Raw genomic sequence first — 18,629 nt, 5'->3', positions numbered from 1 at the left:
TTTTGGGTGATTAGGCTTGATTATATTCAGTGTGTGTTGGAAGGAGGGAGAATTTACAGACAGAGGGGTTCGGTAAGAAGGCTTTTACAGCGGTTTGAGTGAGAGGATATTAGCTCTCCCAGAGCAGAAGCAGGAGAAATGTGGAGGAAAAAGAGATTTGAGAGGCAAGTGGTCACACAATTGCAGACTTCTTGAGGAGGGAAGTAAAGAAGAAAGAGTTAAAGCCATACTGAAGTTATTGATAAGGTGACGGGGGGTGGAGGCAGAACTGTGATACTTTTCAGGGTAATGGGAAATGAGAAGTTTGAGATTTGGAGGGAGGATTAAAGGATATGAGGTGATCAGTAAACAAGAAAATGAATATCCTGCTGAGAAAAATGTTTAATTTACTGCCATAACCTGTTTTCTAGGCCTTTAGAAATATCCCTTGACAAGAGTCATTTTCATCATCTTGTTTATATCTGACTTAATCTCTCATATGTTTATTCTGACTTATTTTCTCTTCTGTTCTGAGAATGGATAAAAATGGTAAAGTGTCATATTCCTCCAACAGCCTTCCCAGAATGAACACTTCCACACCATGCAAAGTAAATGGTACAAACGTACAAGAGAACATTTTTCTTTTGCATCAGCTGCCTGTTGGTGATGGTGGTCTGGATTTACAAGTAGGCTGGATTACAAACGAATATTAACTTTCTCTGCATTCGGTTTTTCTCCTAAATTTAGACCTAGTTTGTTGCTGCCCAACCCTCTTTTCTGCCCCTGAGATCTAATGTGAAAAAAAGATGTAAAGAAAAACAGGAGATCTCAAAACCCAGCTTAGAGTGACCCAAGAGAGTTTCTTTGTGCCAAAGAATGGATGCAGCAGCCTTGGCGAGCTCTGAGCCCTGCCCTCCTCTTTGTTTATTGTTTGGGTGCCATATTTATTTATTTATTTATTTATTTATTTATTTATTTATTTATAAATAAATAAAAGATTTTATTTCTTTATCTAAGAGGGAGAAGCAGACTCCCCACTGAGCAGGGAGCCCGATGCGGGGCTCATTCCCGGGACCTGGAGATCACAACCAACCAGAGCCGAGGGCAGATGCTCAACCAACTAACACTCCCAGGCACCCCTTGGTGCCATATTTAAGCTGCTTGTCTTTCTCCCTCTGATCTTGAATGACCAGGCAGTTACCCTGTAGTAAGTCTGGCTCATTAGCTGATAGTCTGCAAATTCTTCTAGAGACTTTCCGTTCTTAGCCCTTAGGCAGTCATGTTTCGGGTGGGACAGCGTCCATCCAGCCTCTTTTCTGCCAGGCTCTTGATTCTTCAAAACATCATCCAGATTGTTCCTTCTGGCTCTTCCTGATCTGGTGTCGGAATGGCAATGTTAATGTGTCCTCTCCTCACTCTACTCAAAATCTCCCCATCAGAACATTTAATCCGAAAGCGCAGGCTCAGTTAAGTGTCATTCAGAGGTGTTTTCCTGCTGGCAGCACTAGTTTAATGTAGTTCACAACTACCACAAGAGTAAAATGATCATAAAGGGTTTGGGGTTTCTTTTTTCTTTTCTTAATAAATTATTTATTTGTCTTTCCTCTGTCAAACCCAAAGCCAGCCGCTTTCCCCAGGCTGCCTGGGGAGATACAGGAAAAAGAACATACAAGACAGATAAGATACGGGAGAAAGACCTAAGGGAGGTAGAGATGACTCCTTCCCGTGGCAAAGAGACTGAGAAAGGCCACCGTCAGACGAAAGAGCTGCAGGGCCTCAAAGAGGGCAGAGTCCAGAATGTTGTAGAACAGCTTTTGCTTCAGAGAGGGGTTCTTGGCATAACCCATGATGAGGCTTCCAAACACAGTCCCAGTTCTGGCCCCAGAGCCAGCCATCCCTACCATGGCAGCCCCAGCCCCAGCCCCAATGAACTTGACTGCTGTGTCGATGTCCCTTGGAATGGTGCTGGATAGGAAGCTGCGGGTGGGAATAAGTGAGGTCGGGACGAGGGGCTGCCAGGCTGCTGAGTGAGGCTCTCATCGTCAGTGTCTCTGGTGGTTTTAGCACCGCCGCAGACAGTGATCCACTCAACAGCGGAGAGGTTCTCCTGACCAAGAGGGGATGGAGACGAACTTGGCACATGCATCCATTTTCAGGGGACGACAGGCTGTGGCAGGAGAGCTGCTCCCAGTGCAGAGAAGACAGAGAGGGGCTGGGTTCTTTGTTCCTTAAGTCTTAACACCCCAAGGACAAAGAATAGGAGGGGGAAGAGATCATGGCCATAAAGTTGGGGGAAGCCGGAAATTAGAATGGCATGTGTGAACTAATTGAACCAACTTAAAGCTGAATCCTAAGCCAGTGGTGGGGAAAGCTGCACAGCCACTGTGTTTGCAGCCCTGAACCCTCAAAAAAGCTTGACAATTGGTGACACCAGGTGCTCTTAGTGGGGAGAAGAGAGGAAACTAAAAACATGAGTATTGGTTTAAAATTTACATAAAAAACATTTAACTCTCTATCCTCTTTTGCTACTTCCGGAAAGGCAACTCTAGTCACGAGTTTGGTCTCCCATCCAAGTACTAACCAGGCCCGACCCTGCTTAGCTTCCGAGATCAGACAAGATCGGGCGCGTTCAGGGTGGTATGGCCGTAGACTAGTCACGAGTTTAGAAGATTCATCTCCAGGAAATCTGAAACCCCCAAGAGAAAAAACTTAAATGAATAAGTCCAGTCACATCTCCCTATACTGAACCCGCAATTGACAAGTCCCACCAATGTACACAAAGTTTCTGAACAACCTGTCATGGGTGTTCCAGTCTTAACTCTGCACAAACAGCCAAGAATCACCCAACAGGAGAGCAGGATCTGTCGTCTGAAAGCCTCACCAGTACAAACAGAGAAAAGCTATTTGGAACCAGAAACCATACAAAGAGATTGTAAATCTGGCCCTCCGAATAAATGAGTGAATGAGTATCTTTGAGAGTTATATGATTGCATCCTTGAAGGAAAGAACAATATACTATTTTTAAAGTACCCTTAAAATTTTAAATATGATAGCAGAAATGAAAATTGTAATGGAGGCAACTGAAGGTAAAAATTACAGCCAGTGCCCTAAAAGTGGAGTTCAAAAATAAATGGATGGAGGGGCGCCTGTGTGGCTCAGTGGGTTAACCCTCTGCCTTCGGCTCAGGTCATGATCCCAGCGTCCTGGGATCGAGCCCCGAGTCGGGCTCTCTGCTCGTCAGGGAGCCTGCTTCCCTTCCTCTCTCTCTGCCTGCCTCTCTGCCTACTTGTGATCTCTGTCTGTCAAGTAAATAAATAAAATCTTAAATAAATAAATAAGTAAAATAAATGGAGGTAGTGCTGGACAATAAGGAAGACAGAGTATCAGCCTCGAAATCTATCATCTGAATAATAGACCTTCTAGAAGAGAGAACTGAAAAATGGAGAGGAGAAAGTCATCCATGAAATAATGCCGAAAACTTCTAGATGAAAAGGGCCCAGGAAGGTATCCAACTCAACGGATTAAAAATCAGCCCACACCAAGGCATGTCATTAATGATACTTTAGAATACCAGGGAAGATGCTAAACCTTTCCAGAGAGAAAGAAACGGGTCACACATTAGGGACAAGGAATCAGAATGGCAACAGGAGAGGCCAGACCGTGGAGCGATGCCTTTACATTCTCAGAGGAGATTACTTTCAGTTTAGAATTCTGTGGCTAGCCAGAATTTCACATGTGAAAAACAGAGCAAAGACATTTTATAGTGTGTCAGATCTTACCAAGTTTGCTTCTTCTCAAGGTTCTTCTTTCAGAAACCTCCTAGAAGAGAGGTACTTCTCTGAAACGAGAAAGTAAACCAGCAAAGAGGAAGACTGAGAGCCTGGTAAAGAGAACCCAGGTGATGACGTGTGGTCCTGTAATGTCAGCTGTTCGGCAGATCCAGAGAGCAAACAGCAGGAACGCAGAAGCGTTGGAATATTCTCGAAGGAAGCACAAGAAACCGTTAACAGTGGTTTCTTTAAAAGTAAAAGTGGGAGGGCAGAAAGGGGGCATTTTTCCTTTTTCCCATTGTAGTTTCATGTAATGTTTGAGTTTTAACTATAGCATCCATTATTTTCCTAATATTTGTCTTAAAGAAGGAAAATGGGCTCCCTCCCGGGGAGCATCTCCAGTGGAAGAGCTTAACCGTTGGGTAATGACAACAGAATTTTTCTTTTGTCCAGAATCTGCAAAGGAATTTTCCTAGGAAATCTTTAAATCTTCTAGCCAGTCTTGCCCAAGAATTTTAGGCTGATACCCTCTCACTTTAGGGAAAGAGTCCGTGAGTTGGGAGGAATGTCTTTTGGGTGAGGAGGACTGAAACCCTTTCTGAGAAGATGCACTCCCCTCCCTTACTTCACTGTGAGGCTTTCCATAAATGTAGGGCAAAGGAAAGGTTTCCTTTAGACTGGTGGACTGCAGCAGCCTTTCCTTTTTTTTTTTTTTTTTTTTGCAAGAGCCCTTTCATAAGACTTTGCTCCACTCCAAGACCTTCATTACCAATAATTAATCTCAGATGGAAGGCTCAATGCTACAGCCTTCTTCAGTCTTTGACCCAAGAGAACATGTTGTGAATAGTTTGTTTGTTTGCTTGCCAGAGATCTTATCTTGATCCAGAAGAGCTGATAGGATCATAAAGCCGATTGATCTTTCCTCCTCAGTATTCTTTCTCTACAAAATGGGGGCTGTGATATCTTAGCCCAAGATAAATGCGGGATTAATATATGTCATGGGTGGAGGATAAAAGAGGTTGCTTGTTTTAGTAAGGGCTGTATTGCTTAGTAATAAAATTGAAATCACTCTGTAGTGTGTTCTAATCCCCATCCTTTCTTTGCTGTTTCTCAATGTATTGGGATTAATCACTCCAGAGCAGCCAAGCCAAATGTCCAAACCACCCACTTTCCTCTTCCCAGCAAATAAATTAAAGGGAGGCCAGCTGAAATCTGGGCCAAGAACTTAGATGGCTTGTATGTCTGACTTTTGTTCCATGATCTGAAACTCAAATCAAAAAGGAAAAATTTTCCAGACACCGGCTAATTCACAAAAAACATCTTCAGCCTCTTAATCCTTCACACACGCAAAGCCGACAAACAAACCTGTGAACACAGATGCCAGGGTTTAGAGAATAGATTCCTACAGGCACAAACAAAAGCTCTCATAGTGTGGTCTTCCTGAAGTCCATGTTTGAGTTGTGGGCTCTAAAACTTGAGTGAAATCTAAAGGACATTTTCGGGTCCAGGAGGAAGTAATAAAAACGGTGGAAGGCGTAGAACACAGGACCTTTGAAGAAGGGTTCCAGGAGACAGATTTTGAACTCAGAAAATAATGTAAGAAGAAACTTGCCAACAGCCAATAAGGAGAGGACAAAAGGAAGTTGGTATCAATGGCAGAAGAGGCTATTTAGGTCAGATGGTAAGAATTAACTTTCTAACTGTGGAAGTTGTTAAACATGAAAATGAACAGCTGAGGGAGTGTTGTAGAGTCCAAGGTCCAAAGTGATGGAGGGTGCGTTCATTTCACTTAGTATATGGACCAGGGTTCTCTATAGGAAGACTTGCAGGTACAGAAGCTCAACACCAGTCTCTCCCAGATACCACAGATCTGATATTCCAAGCAGTTGGCGGGAAAAGGAAACCGTTCAGCACAAATCTGGGGCTTCTGCTTGGCCACAGCTCCTAAAGTGTGGTTCATTGATCAGCAGAACAGTACACGCTGCTTGGAAGCGAAGCCTGATCCCAGGGCCAGGGAATTGTATAGGGGGGGGAGCGATGAGAAACGACGGGGCCAGGGGGTCCTAGAAAAGATAAATCTTTTTCTGGTTCTTGCTACCAGGTATGAAAAACTTTGGGAAAGAGAGGGAAAGTACCTGGAGAACACATCCAGAAATGAACAAAGACATGGTACCTATAAGGATGGAGACCATTGATCGGGAGAGGAAATTGTATGATTAGATGGATCCAAGAATTACCTTGTCTTTACGCTATCCCTTTCTGTTAAGGAGATGTAACGTCTTCCTTTGTCAGATAAAGACAGAGTCTCTTCCTTTTATAAAAGATCGCCACCAAGTCATACTTCAAGTTACTGGCAAACTCGGGACTAACCTTCAGGCCTTCTCCTCTTGGCCAATTTGTATATTGGAATACAGCTGTTCTTCCATCCATATGATAATTTTATTCCTTGCCTTGGCTTCTGTTTTAACTGCTAACCTTTATCTCCTGTCCTACAGCTGGGATGAAAGCAGCTCCATCAGCAGTGGGCTCAGCGATGCCTCAGACAACCTCAGCTCAGAAGAGTTCAATGCCAGCTCCTCCCTCAACTCCCTCCCAACGACTCCCACTGCTTCTCGCAGGAACTCTACAATAGTGGTACGTGAGTTCGCAAACACCTAGGCCACCCTCTCAAGGTGAACCATAGGCCAGATGCGTTTGCACATATACCCACCCGCTCCCTGGGATTGGTTCCCTTGTGCCTTTGGCCAGGTCCTTTCAGAGCTGGTCCAAAAAAACCTGAGACTTATCAAGCGGTCACCTAAGACATTAGCTGTTGTCTTAGGAGCCCCTGTATTTAGCGCCCATGCCAACTTGGAATGAGCTATTCCAACCAGAGAAGGGGAAAAAAAAAAAAAAAGCCCTGAGACACATAGGGTGTCTTTTCTCCAGCCCCTTAGAGATGTACGTAGAAACCCTGGGTTGACATAACACTCGGGAAAGAGTGGGGCCACCCACCCATCAGATCCCATCTCCTCTGCCTCCTTTTTTCCATCCCCGGGTGAGCATCTCACACTGCTTTTTCTCGTCTTTTCCTCAGCTCCGCACAGACTCAGAGAAGCGCTCACTGGCCGAAAGTGGGCTGAGCTGGTTTAGTGAGTCAGAGGAGAAGACCCCCAAAAAACTGGAGTACGACAGCGGTAGCCTGAAGATGGAACCCGGGACTTCGAAGTGGCGGAGAGAGCGGCCCGAGAGCTGTGATGATTCATCCAAGATTGGAGAGCTGAAAAAGCCTGTGAGCCTGGGACACCCTGGTTCCCTGAAGAAGGGCAAGACCCCGCCAGTGGCTGTCACGTCCCCCATCACTCACACAGCCCAGAGCGCCCTCAAAGTCGCAGGTGAGCCCCGAGGAAAGGAAGGGACAAGGGTGAAGACCTTGTTTCTTGGGTTGCTCCTCTTTTTAACAGTCCTTAACCCACAGGATGATAGCACACATTTGCAGAGTGCTTTAATGGGTATGATCTGGTCTTCACAACAGTCCTGTGGGTTAGGGAAGATGAGTATTACTATCTCCACTTGACAGCTTTAGAAATAACAACTCAAAAGGGTAAAGTGGCAGAGCCAAAATCATACAGCTCGGAAGAGGTAGAGGACGGAGTGTTACATTCAGAGACTAGTTTGACCTGCCTTCATACACTTGCCAAGACCATTGGCTGGTGTACTTGTCTTTACAAGGTGCTTGCTTGACATCCCAGGGAGATCCCAAGAAAACAATAGATCAGAATTGTATCACTCCCAAAGTTGGCTGCTTGCGTAGCCTCTCGCCTTTGTCCACATTTCCCTCCAGTCTCTACTTTCAAGGAGGTATGGCCATACCCTATCTGCATGCCCTCCTTTTTTTCCTTCCTTGACCAGTTGTTTGATGCACTTCCTTCTTTCTTTTTTTTTTTTTTAATTAACATACACTGTATTATTAGCCCCAGGGGTACAGGTCTGTGAATCATCAGGCTTACACACTTCACAGCACTCACCATAGCACATACCCTCCCCAGTGTCCATAACCCAACCTCACCCTCTCCCTACCCTCTCCCCCGGCAACCCGCAGTTTGTTTTGTGAGATTTAGAGTCTCTTATTGTTTGTCTCCCTCCTGATCCCATCTTGTTTCATTTTTTCCTTCCCTAATCCCCAAACCCCCCACTTTGCCTCTCAACTTCCTCATATCAGGGAGATCATATAATAATTATCTTTCTCTGATTGACTTATTTCGCTCAGCATAATACCCTCTAGTTCCATCCACGTCGTCGCAAATGGCAAGATTTCATTTCTTTTGATGGCTGCATAGTATCCCATTGTATATATACACCACATCTTTATCATTCATCTGTTGATGGACATCTAGGTTCTTTCCATAGTTTGGCTATTGTGGACATTGCTGCTATAAACATTTGGGTGCAAGTGCCCCTTCGGATCCCTACATTTGTATCTTTAGGGTAAATACCCAGTAGTGATGCACTTCTTCTTAATAACCTTTGTGGTTGCCTCTGCCATTTGGACTAGAATGAATATCCTGCTGTAGAAAGAGAAAATAACAAAAAGCAAAAACAACCAACAAAACCCCGAGGCCACTCCTGCCCAGGCTGCTTCCTCTGGCCAGAAATGCCATCACCTTACGTAGTGCCCACTCACCTGTGTACCAAAGTACATTGACAATGTTCCCTTCTCCCGTGGAAGGAAAGTAAAGGATTTGCTGGGATATTGGTGTGATGTTGGCCAGTTTCGGCTACCCTTACTTCCTTTCCTGCCCTTTTGTAGGCAAACCTGAAGGCAAAGCTACCGACAAGGGCAAACTTGCAGTGAAGAACACAGGGCTGCAGCGCTCCTCGTCGGATGCCGGCCGGGACCGCCTGAGCGATGCTAAGAAGCCTCCCTCCGGCATTGCCCGCCCCTCCACTTCGGGATCTTTTGGCTACAAGAAGCCGCCTCCTGCCACAGGCACAGCCACCGTCATGCAGACGGGTGGTTCAGCCACTCTCAGCAAGATCCAGAAGTCCTCGGGCATCCCTGTCAAGCCCGTGAATGGACGCAAGACCAGCCTAGATGTGTCCAACAGTGCGGAGCCTGGGTTCTTGGCTCCTGGCGCCCGTTCCAACATCCAGTACCGAAGCCTGCCCCGTCCAGCCAAGTCCAGTTCTATGAGCGTGACCGGCGGCCGGGGCGGGCCTCGCCCTGTTAGCAGCAGCATTGACCCCAGCCTCCTCAGCACGAAGCAGGGAGGCCTTACCCCCTCCAGACTGAAGGAACCTTCCAAGGTGGCCAGCGGGCGGACCACTCCAGCCCCTGTCAATCAGACGGATCGGGAAAAGGAGAAAGCCAAAGCCAAGGCAGTGGCCTTGGACTCAGACAACATCTCCCTGAAGAGCATTGGCTCCCCAGAGAGTACTCCTAAGAACCAAGCCAGCCACCCTCCGGCCACCAAGTTGACCGAGCTGCCACCAACCCCTCTCAGGTACCCAAACTGGGCAGCTTCTTCCTCATCTGTCTGCTCTTCCTTTTCCATATCCGTGTACTCCTGAGACTAAGCGAGGCATGGCCTGGCCACTGTTTGCCTCTGGGCCTTTGCACGGCTTTTCCCCAGCCTCCCACTCCCCTGTATGCCAAGTTGCTTCTCCCCAATCAACCCTTAACCTGTCTTCAGCGCTTGTACTAGTGATTTTACTATTGTCTACTGACACACATGTATCCATTTGTATGTAAATCGGCCTGTGTCTCCCACGTGCATGTGCCACCCCCCTCACTAAGACTTGAAGGACCCCAAGTCACACAAGCAGATTTCCTTCCAACGTATTTCACGACAGCATTGGGATAAGCCTCTGCTTGAACAGCCAGACACAGGGAAATTAGACTTGGAGTACTCTAAGGTCCCATCTGCCTCTTGCTTCTGGAACTCTGTGGTTCTAAATACTTTATTTAATTTTCACTTCCCTCAGGGCCACAGCTAAGAGCTTTGTCAAGCCACCCTCACTAGCCAACCTAGACAAGGTCAACTCCAACAGTCTGGATCTGCCATCATCGAGTGATGCCCACGCTTCCAAGGTCCCAGACCTGCATCCCACAAGTTCAGCAAGCGGGAGCCCTCTTCCTTCTTGCTTCACCCCCAGTCCAGCACCCATTCTCAATATTAACTCAGCCAGCTTCTCCCAGGGCCTGGAGCTGATGAGTGGTTTCAGTGTCCCCAAAGAGACCCGCATGTACCCCAAACTCTCAGGCCTGCACAGGAGCATGGAGTCCCTCCAGATGCCAATGAGCCTGCCCAGTGCCTTCCCCAGCAGTACTGCTGGTCCCACCCCACCTGCCCCTGCCGCTGCACCCCCAGAGGAAGAAACAGAAGAGCTGGCCTGGAGCGGAAGCCCCAGAACTGGGCAGTTGGACAGGTGGGTGGAGAGGGACACCTCAGAGCCTGGGTCTGTCGCTGTGCCTCTGGCTCCTTTCACCATGAGTTAACATGGTCCCATATTTCATTGTCACATTGTGGCTTTAAACGTTTTTTCACACGTGAAGTAATTTCATTTGCTTCACAACAGCACCGTGAGGTAAGTAGGTTTTCAGTGACTATGTTTATACATCATCATCGTTACTATTATTATTATCACTGTGATGATTGTACACGGGGTGCACTGGTACACAGACATTAAGTGAGGTAGCCAAGATTTCATAATTAGTTTCACCTGTCATCCGAAGCATTTACTTTTGAGACCACTCTGGCTTCTATTAGATCACACCTTAATAGGATCTTTTAAATAGCCAGCCACATCCTGATTCCCAACAGAGGAAGACATTAGCATTTCAGTTGAATCTCTCGAGTTGTAAGCCCAGATCCAGACTGCGGCGATCTTCCTATTTTGTTCACAGAGTTAAAGGGGCTCACAGTTTGATGTCCTGTGTTAGGTGTTGTGTCGTACAAACCTATGGTCCCAAACTCTGGTTTCTAAGATGGACTCACATGCTTTTCTCTCTTTTTTTGTTCTGCACAGTAATCAGCGGGATCGGAACACTCTTCCCAAGAAAGGGCTCAGGTAACCCTTCAATGTGTTTGCCATTCCCCATATCTGGGGCTCCTGGTCTGTATGAAAAACTGTGATTTGACCTGTCCTGAGTCCCAGTCATGAATTCAGGGTCCCCTTTAGCTGAGTTACTGGCATGTGGTTCCTGCGCTTGTACCTCCTAGCGCCCCATCCAGGCTTGCTGTGATGTGTGAGGCGGCCTTATAGCCTGTGTCCTTCCTTGGTGACAGAGGAGAAACATGTCGGCATGTGGGACTCCTCTACCTGCCTGTCCCAGCCCAGGCTAGCCCAATCCTGATCGAACGTCCTCTCTGTAATTTTCCTCCCTCAAAGTCAGAGGGAGAACAGGCTACCTTGGGGGCCATTCAGATGGGATGAGCAGGACACCCCAGTCCTCCACAGGACTGTGGCACTGAGTTCTTCAGTGAGATGAACTCCTGTCCTTGGGAAGGCCACATACAGAACCGTAAAGCTCTGTCCTGAGCTTCTGGGTAGAGGCTTTCCTGCCCACCCCCCCCCGCCTGTCATTTCAGTCCCCACCTCAGGGTATCCCAGAGATACCTGCCGGTCCTTCGAGACTCTCTTGATGGTATGGGAGAAGATGCTGAGTCCGCAAGTGTCTTCCTCCCTCCTTAGATGGTTCTGTCCTCTCCCCCTTTTCCTTGTCATGCGTTCCAAACCTCCACACCCGCCAGACCTCTGCTCTGATAGCCCTTTGTAGCTGCGCAGACTGAGTCCTTCTGCTATGCCCTACAGGTACCAGCTTCAGTCCCAGGAGGAGACCAAGGAGAGGCGACACTCCCATACCATTGGTGGGCTGCCCGAATCCGACGACCAGTCAGAGCTGCCTTCCCCCCCTGCACTCTCCATGTCCTTGAGCGCAAAGGGCCAACTTACCAACATAGGTCAGTGCTTCCGGTCACTCGCTGTGGCACGGGATGAGGCAGGGCTCACCCTGCCGTGTGAGGCAAGGCAGCTGGACTTCAGGTTCCATCTCCTCTCTGACTCCCACTATATTGGGTCGCTTCGTGGTGCCTCAGTTTATCCATCCAAAGTCAGAATGAAGGCAAAGTGCTCTAAGGTCCTCAACTGAGAAGTCACCCCCGGGCACAAGGAGTAGGGTGCTTGTGGCATTGGAGAGTCTGAGCGATGGTGTGGGAAGGCCATCAAGCGAGGCCCAGAGATCAGACTAGCGCAGGGAGCAGGCAGTCGGTGGCGGAGAGGAGCCGCCAGGCCCAGGGCAGCAACACTACTTGGCTGGGCTGACAGGAGAGGAAGGAGGGAACCATTGTTGATGGCAGACTATGGGACCAGCCTCGTCCTGAAGGCAGCGCGCCTGAAGACACATGCTAGCCTTACGAAAGCTGGAGGAGAAAGGCTGGTGAGGAGGGAGGCAGGAAGAGAAGGCTGATTCAGAGGCGGGGAGGGGAAAAAGCTTCAGGTGGAGGCCTGACCCCAGGGAGCAGCAGGCCATGATGGGCCCAGGGCGAACCCCTTTAGGACAGAGCCTGGGGCAGGCGTGTGCTTTGCTGTGTCTTGCTAGAACCACCTTCTCATTCAGCTGAGTGAAGGAACACAGTAAGGGAACACGACGGGCTATGGGACGACTATGGGGAATTTGAGGAAAAACTAGGAATCAGGATCGTTTTGCCTAGAGAAGGGAGTGATTTGTAAGGAAAGGTCATCTGCTCGCTGAAGGGCCATTAGGTGGAGGCCGGGGCCAGTCCTCCGTCTGCACTGAGAACCAAACCAGAGGAAAGGCATGGATGCTGCAGACCGAAGGTGCTGGGCTAAACCGTGATCACCTTACGTGTTCGAAAGGGCCAAGGCAGGTGTAAAATCTTCTTCACAGGTCCTTATGGAGGGAGTAGACATCCGCCTGCCTCTGTGGAGGCAGGATACGCAAGGGGAGCTGTGGGTGTGAACCCAGGGAGGCTGTAACCCCAGCAGGGGGAGGGGCGAAGGGGAGCAGGGGCTGCCGGTCAGCCCGGATTCAGCAGAGCCCAGCGTCAAAGCAGATTCTAGGAGCCTCACCTGACACTGTCACCTGCTCCATCCATCTGACCTTCCAGCCAGGGGAACGCTGTGCAGGGAGGGGTGTGTTTCTTGCTGTGTCAGAACCGGCCAGTCGCCTAGAATGACACCGCTGGTGGGGAGAACCTCAGTCCCTCCCGCAGTACGGAGCCCATCAGAGCCCCTAGCCTGGCCCCCTTCTCTAGCTGCCTCTTTGTCATCATTTAGACCCGAGTCTTGCTCTGAATTCTTAGTCCTCCCAGGCTGCTGGTTATATTCTACGGAACCACAACATCCCATTTCATTGGCACATTCAAGTGATGTGAAGGTTTTAGAAAAGCTGCGAGGCTCCCCCAGCCTGACCTTCAAAAGCGATAGTTCCCGGGCAGGCAGGGCCGAGGGAAGGTCTTTTAAAATAGGAAACGCTGTTCCCCCTTTATTCCTCACAGCAGGGTCCTTCTCCATTAGGGCTTGATCTCCCCAGGAGAGACCCCACTCCTAACCAGCAGCTGCCTGCACACTCCCCCCACCCCCCACCCCTTCCTCTCCTGCCCCCACCCCTGACCATTTGCCTCCCGTGCTCCTGGTGCTCCGTTCCCCAAGGGACCCAGAGAGCTGATGACCCTGCCTCTTCTCCTGCCCTCCCCCTGCCTCTCCTGTCCCCCTCCCCTCTGTCCTTCCAGTGAGTCCCACTGCGGCCACCACGCCAAGAATCACCCGCTCCAACAGCATCCCCACCCACGAGGCGGCCTTCGAGCTGTACAGCGGCTCCCAAATGGGGAGCACCCTGTCCCTGGCCGAGAGACCCAAGGGGATGATTCGGTCAGGATCCTTCCGAGACCCCACGGACGATGGTGAGACTTCATGCCAGCGCGGTTCACGCTCATTCCAGCTCTGCTGGGTCCCCTCACCCGCCACCACCCCTGCCACCACCACCACACACACGTATATGATTCACAGAACATCGAGTCGGGGCCATTTCAGCTCTTTCTTCCCATCCCTTTGAAGGGTCTGGGGGCCCAGAAACCTTTGGGTGGCACCGTCTGGCACTGGGGCTTTGGGCTGGAGCACCTGCCATCGGGGCCGGGGGAGGGAAATGGAGCGTGGAAGGGTTACATGGAACCCCTCGGAGTGCTCCCGAAACTGTAGCTCCTCCCTCTCATTCCAGCAGCAGCCTCTCCTCCCCACAGTCTTTCAGCAAATGTGAAAAGATCCAGGGATGTAAGGGTGGCTCTTAAAACCCGGGAAAGAATTAGGCATCTCATTCCTCTTGCAAGAATGTTCCAAGGGTTAGCTTCAGGGAGGGCCCTGTGGTTGTTTGTGGTGATGCGGGTGTGAAGGGCCAGAGCCTGGAAGACCGGGCTTCGCCAGAGAGCCGACTTCCCACTGGTGTTTTCAGGCCGCCGCGCCTGGAGGCCACCTTGCAGGGGCGCTGTGGTTCTGTCAATCGGGCTAGTGAAGCGTCAGAAGGAGGCTTTTACACTTCAGGCTGTTGGCCATCCGCATGGTCCCCAGAGCCGAGAAGAGGACGCACAGACCGAATGGCAGGATTTGTTCCGAGCAGCTCTGACAAGAAACTCCCCTCTTCCGCAGCTTGAGTACTTTCCTGCCTGGAAGAGAAGATGACGCCTGTCCATGATCATCTCCTTTCCCTCTCCCTGAACCCTTGTGCCCCGCGGAACAGGAGCAGGCTGAGCGAGGGCCCGCCATCCCCGGGCTGCCCGAGAATGTAGACTGAAGGAGGAGGCTGGCTCTGCTCAGGACCTTGCCTCGTCAGCAGACACCTGCCTGGTCGGGGCTGTCTTGATGCCAGTTGGGTCCCCTGTGGTGTTCTTCCTGTTGGCTCCAGATGCCCTCCAGAATCAGAATCCAAACTCCTGCTTTCGGGCTCTGCCCAGGAACCCCTTGTCCCCGGAACCCTCTGTTAACTCTGTGTTCTGCTTCTCTTTCAGTTCATGGCTCAGTGCTGTCCCTGGCCTCCAGCGCCTCCTCTACTTACTCCTCAGTAAGAGCGCTACTTCTCTTCCTCCCTCATCCCCTCTCATGTACTGTTGCTCTGCTCCCCAGAAGCTGGGTTGGTTGGGGAACTGGGTGGGGGAGGGGGACTGCTACCTGTTCGTGAGGCCTTGTGAATCTGGAGTGGGGCTGGGGGAAGGCTCCTAGACCTTGGAGCGCTCAGTTGAGTGCATCAGTTCCTCAGTGGTCTTTCTGGCCTCGCCACTGATTCCTAAGCAAACTCGGGTGTCTTTGGTTCCCCTCCTTTGAAAAAGCGATAGTCCCCTTGTGATAGAGCCCATTCTGTGCCAGGGGAACTGGGAAGCATTCAGGGCAAGGCGGGCTGGGAACTTTCAGGTGTACAGGACTCCAGCATGCTAACAGCATACAGAATTTACCGAGTGTTCCCTGCGGGGAACTGGGCACGCTGTGTTTGGCCATTAGGTGTAACTCGGTTCTCAGATTTGTGTTGCCCCTAATTCTTTATTCCTTCAAGTTAGTGGCAGTAAGGATTCGTCTTCAGATCAACCAGAGTTTCATTTCCTAGCCTTCTTGGCAATGACAAAGTTGGCTGGAGACGAGCTCCAGAGAAATCTTTTATTGGAACCCAAGGATAGGGTCTCAGCCCATCCTGTGAGGGGGCCAGGGCCCAGATACTGAGTTTCGGCCTCTCTGTACCTCTGAGTCACGCTTCTTCAAGTTCTCCGCCCTGCCACTGGGGCCTGGCTTCCTCACCTCCATAGTAACTACCTCCTTCTCTCTTTCTCTCCTTCTGTGCTCCTTCTTCAGGCTGAGGAGAGGATGCAATCCGAGGTAGGGTGCAAAGCCTTTGTCTCTGCTTGTTAACACCACTGCGCCCCATTCTGCTTCCAGATCTCCTACTTCTGCTGCTGCCATAAGTTTGTATTTCTCTCCCCTCCACAGCAAATCCGGAAGCTTCGTAGGGAACTGGAATCATCCCAGGAAAAAGTGGCCACCCTGACGTCTCAACTTTCTGCCAATGTGAGTGCCATAAAGTAGGGGAAGACCTGGGCAGTTACTTTGGCCCTAAGTCAGATAAGTTCAGCCAGAGGAGGAAAATTCTCTTGTAAGGTATCCGCTGGGCTTAGATGCCAAGGGAGCGGGTTCTGATCGCGGCTTTACGACAGCGGATTGGGGGATTGGCCTTCTCTGAGTCTTGATATTTATAGAGAAGTGCTTTTGCCCCCACCCAAATTAATAGGTGTGGATGAGTTCATGCCCCATGGCCTTTGAACTCCCTAGAGAAAGGGATGAGGATTATCAGTGGTTCTGCATGGAGATGGGAACAACCTTTCCATTGGCCATGGACACAAGTAGTCACGAATTAGAGAACCCTCAGAACTGTCTGCTACTGCCCTGGGGTATGTTTCTGTCTTTGTTCAGGCCACATAACTGGATAGGCACAGACCTAGCTATTACTGTTCTGCCGGGCAAGCATGATGCAGCTTAGAAACAAACACACTCTCGTTCCAGTCCAGCTGCCTCACTCACAACTGCCTTTGCTTAGCTGTCTCCTTGGGCAGGTGGCAGAAATTACCTGAACTTTAGGTTGGGAGCCAGACAGAATTCTTTGTTTCTGCCCTCAGCCTGCCCTCGGTCCATCCCAGTAGAACGAGTTTCTTTCTTTCTGTGGGCCTTGGTCTTTCGACCCTGTGAGATGGGGGGAAGTGAGGCCGCCTCCCCTCACTGGGCTGTGGTAGTTTCTCCCCTGTGACCAAGTTGCAAACAGAGAACATAAGAACCATTTTCCCCTAAAGCTGTAAACAACAGCTGAGCCGGATTTGCAGGAGCCTTCCAAGTGTGCACACAAAAGTAACCATGTCCGCAGTTTCCGCAGGAGTTTTGGGTTTTTTTTCTCGTCCCTTCCTCTCTGGGGAACCCAGCTGTCAGGCCCAGGGGTCTTCATTGGGATCAGGTAGAAGACTCTCCACCAAGATTTCGCATGTTTCTGTTCTGTTTCAACAGCAGTTCCCTCACCGCCATGCTGATAATCCTCTCTATTTCTCTTTGCCCAAACCCTCCACTCCTAAGCTGTACACTCACTGGTTCATTGGAAGCCCATGTCTTCCACTCTTGGGGACCCATGAAAGTTACAACATAAGCAAGAACCCTCTCTCCCCTCCCTTGTGCCCCACCCACCACGGCTGGTGGCCTGGGTCACGTCCTGCACACCCCAGGAAATTCACATCTGGGAGATGCAGGGGGAGGGAGGGGCGAGGCGCCAGGGAGGCAGAGAACATTAGTGTGTCTGATTCACCGACACTGGATCTGTCAGCCATCATGCTGTCAAGGCTGGGCGAGAGCCAAGAAAATGAATTTAGACGGTGATTTTTCTTCGAACAGGAAGTTCCCTTTGGCTAAGAGAGAACAAACCAAACACCCGGACACGATGGGTTCTGAATTTTAGAGGCAGATCCTGCTGGGGGTCGGAGCCTGGCTCTCAACCAGGAGACGTGATGCCAGAACTCTCCAGGATCCCCTGATTGCTGACGGAGCTTTTGTCATGTTCCGTGGAACTTCCCAGCTGCCCACGCGGAGGGCACATCCCAGACAGGGCGGGACCGCAAGCCGTTTCACCTTTCCCAAGTGCCAGCCTATCTCTGGCACCGCTGCTCAGCCCTGAGGTCCTGTAGGCCCCAAGAAGGCTGAAGGTTAGGGAAGGCTCAGAGGAGGGAAGGGATGGGTAGCAGAAGGAAGGAATGTCCTTCAGGAGAAGAGGGAGCCCCCAGTGAGAAGGGCAGCCAGCCATTGTTGGGGTCCCTCACGAGGAGATGTTCAGGGACTCTGAGTGGGCTGTTTACAAATTTAGGCAGGGATGTAGAGAAGTGAACAAGAGACACCCCGAGGCCAAGAAGACAGGAGTTCCCTGTACAGCAGGTGAAAGTCAGCGGCTCAGGGTCATGACCCAGGTCTGCCAAGGAGAGCCCAGACTTTGACAGGTTCGCAGCACGTGCAAGTGGACAAGGCAGTTCATAATGACCCAGACGGGTTGCCACCAGCCACTGTCAAATGAAAGTAGCCTCCAGGTATGTTGCAAAGGCAGAGGCTGAGACTAGAGTTGGCCCAACAGGGAGAGAGAATCACTGGCCCACAGGAAGCAGTGACAAGTGTCACAGACCTACATCCTCGAGCTCTGGATGAAAGATCTGCCCAAAATATGCCTGTCACTTCTCACTAGGGCCACTGACTTGCCCGGATACCCTCCAGTGATGGCTGTTTCTGCAGCCCCTCGTGTTCCCCTTTCTAGCCCCATTCCCTTCACCTTTCCTATACATCTTGCTGCCAGGTGAACAGCTTAGCAGGCTGGCCCTGCTCCGAGTGGCCTCAGCTCCACCCTCCCTGGCCAGCTTCCTCCTCATGAAACACACGTGACCTCTAGTGGCCAAACTTCAGAAGGCCCCTGAAGGTTTCCTGAGCTCCTTCTCTCTAGCCGGCAAAGGCAGCCGTGAGAAACAAGGACCTGGGAGAAGCGGGATGGAGTTGAGAATGGAGGCTGCTTGAGAGCAGAGACGGAAAGGAGCACCAGATGGTTTCTAGTGGGAGGTGATTTGGACCCCTGGGGGCCAGCCCTCCACACAATGCAGGAGTTAAATCAAGACAATAGGAATGACCCTCCAGGGAATGATATGTGCCAGATCCCAAGTGTCCAAGAGCCTCCAGAAGCCTGCCCTCCCTGCCCTAATGCTGCCTGTACCACTTCCTCATTCACAAAGTTGGTCCCTGCCAGAAAATCTCAGGCCAGAGAGGTGTTTGATTCCACCTTCTCTGGTCAGGGAAATCAGTATTCAAAAATCACCAAGAGAGTTGTTGGCA

The 18,629-nt window shown here is 50.3% G+C and overlaps 1 protein-coding gene and 1 pseudogene across 8 annotated transcripts in view; one reads left to right on the top strand and one right to left on the bottom strand.

Annotated features, from left to right (window-relative positions):
* The window catches only part of NAV1 (neuron navigator 1), a gene marked incomplete at its 5' end in the record, with an annotated part of 175,319 nt that overhangs the window by 132,170 nt on the left and 24,520 nt on the right, over nucleotides 1-18,629 (top strand). For 3 of the 7 annotated variants that reach the window (XM_080824031.1, XM_080824026.1, XM_080824028.1), the window contains 10 exons: nucleotides 6,245-6,383; nucleotides 6,826-7,123; nucleotides 8,539-9,232; nucleotides 9,714-10,157; nucleotides 10,758-10,799; nucleotides 11,544-11,692; nucleotides 13,484-13,654; nucleotides 14,753-14,805; nucleotides 15,585-15,608; nucleotides 15,720-15,797. In XM_080824031.1, coding sequence (XP_080680157.1) covers nucleotides 6,245-6,383; nucleotides 6,826-7,123; nucleotides 8,539-9,232; nucleotides 9,714-10,157; nucleotides 10,758-10,799; nucleotides 11,544-11,692; nucleotides 13,484-13,654; nucleotides 14,753-14,805; nucleotides 15,585-15,608; nucleotides 15,720-15,797 — 2,092 coding nt within the window. The remainder of the gene's footprint in view (nucleotides 1-6,244; nucleotides 6,384-6,825; nucleotides 7,124-8,538; nucleotides 9,233-9,713; nucleotides 10,158-10,757; nucleotides 10,800-11,543; nucleotides 11,693-13,483; nucleotides 13,655-14,752; nucleotides 14,806-15,584; nucleotides 15,609-15,719; nucleotides 15,798-18,629) is intronic. The other 4 variants (XM_080824032.1, XM_080824027.1, XM_080824030.1 and 1 more) reach the window with 2 other exon arrangements.
* On the bottom strand, nucleotides 1,677-5,941 carry LOC308355558 (ATP synthase F(0) complex subunit C2, mitochondrial-like; annotated as a pseudogene). Its single transcript has 2 exons — nucleotides 5,923-5,941; nucleotides 1,677-2,206 (listed from the first exon to the last, which is right to left on the bottom strand). The product of its transcript is annotated as an ATP synthase F(0) complex subunit C2, mitochondrial-like (transcript).

Source organism: Martes martes (genome assembly GCF_963455335.1).
Source record: "Martes martes genome assembly, chromosome: 15".
NCBI lineage: Eukaryota > Metazoa > Chordata > Mammalia > Carnivora > Mustelidae > Martes > Martes martes.
This window is presented reverse-complemented; position numbering and strand designations above follow the sequence as displayed.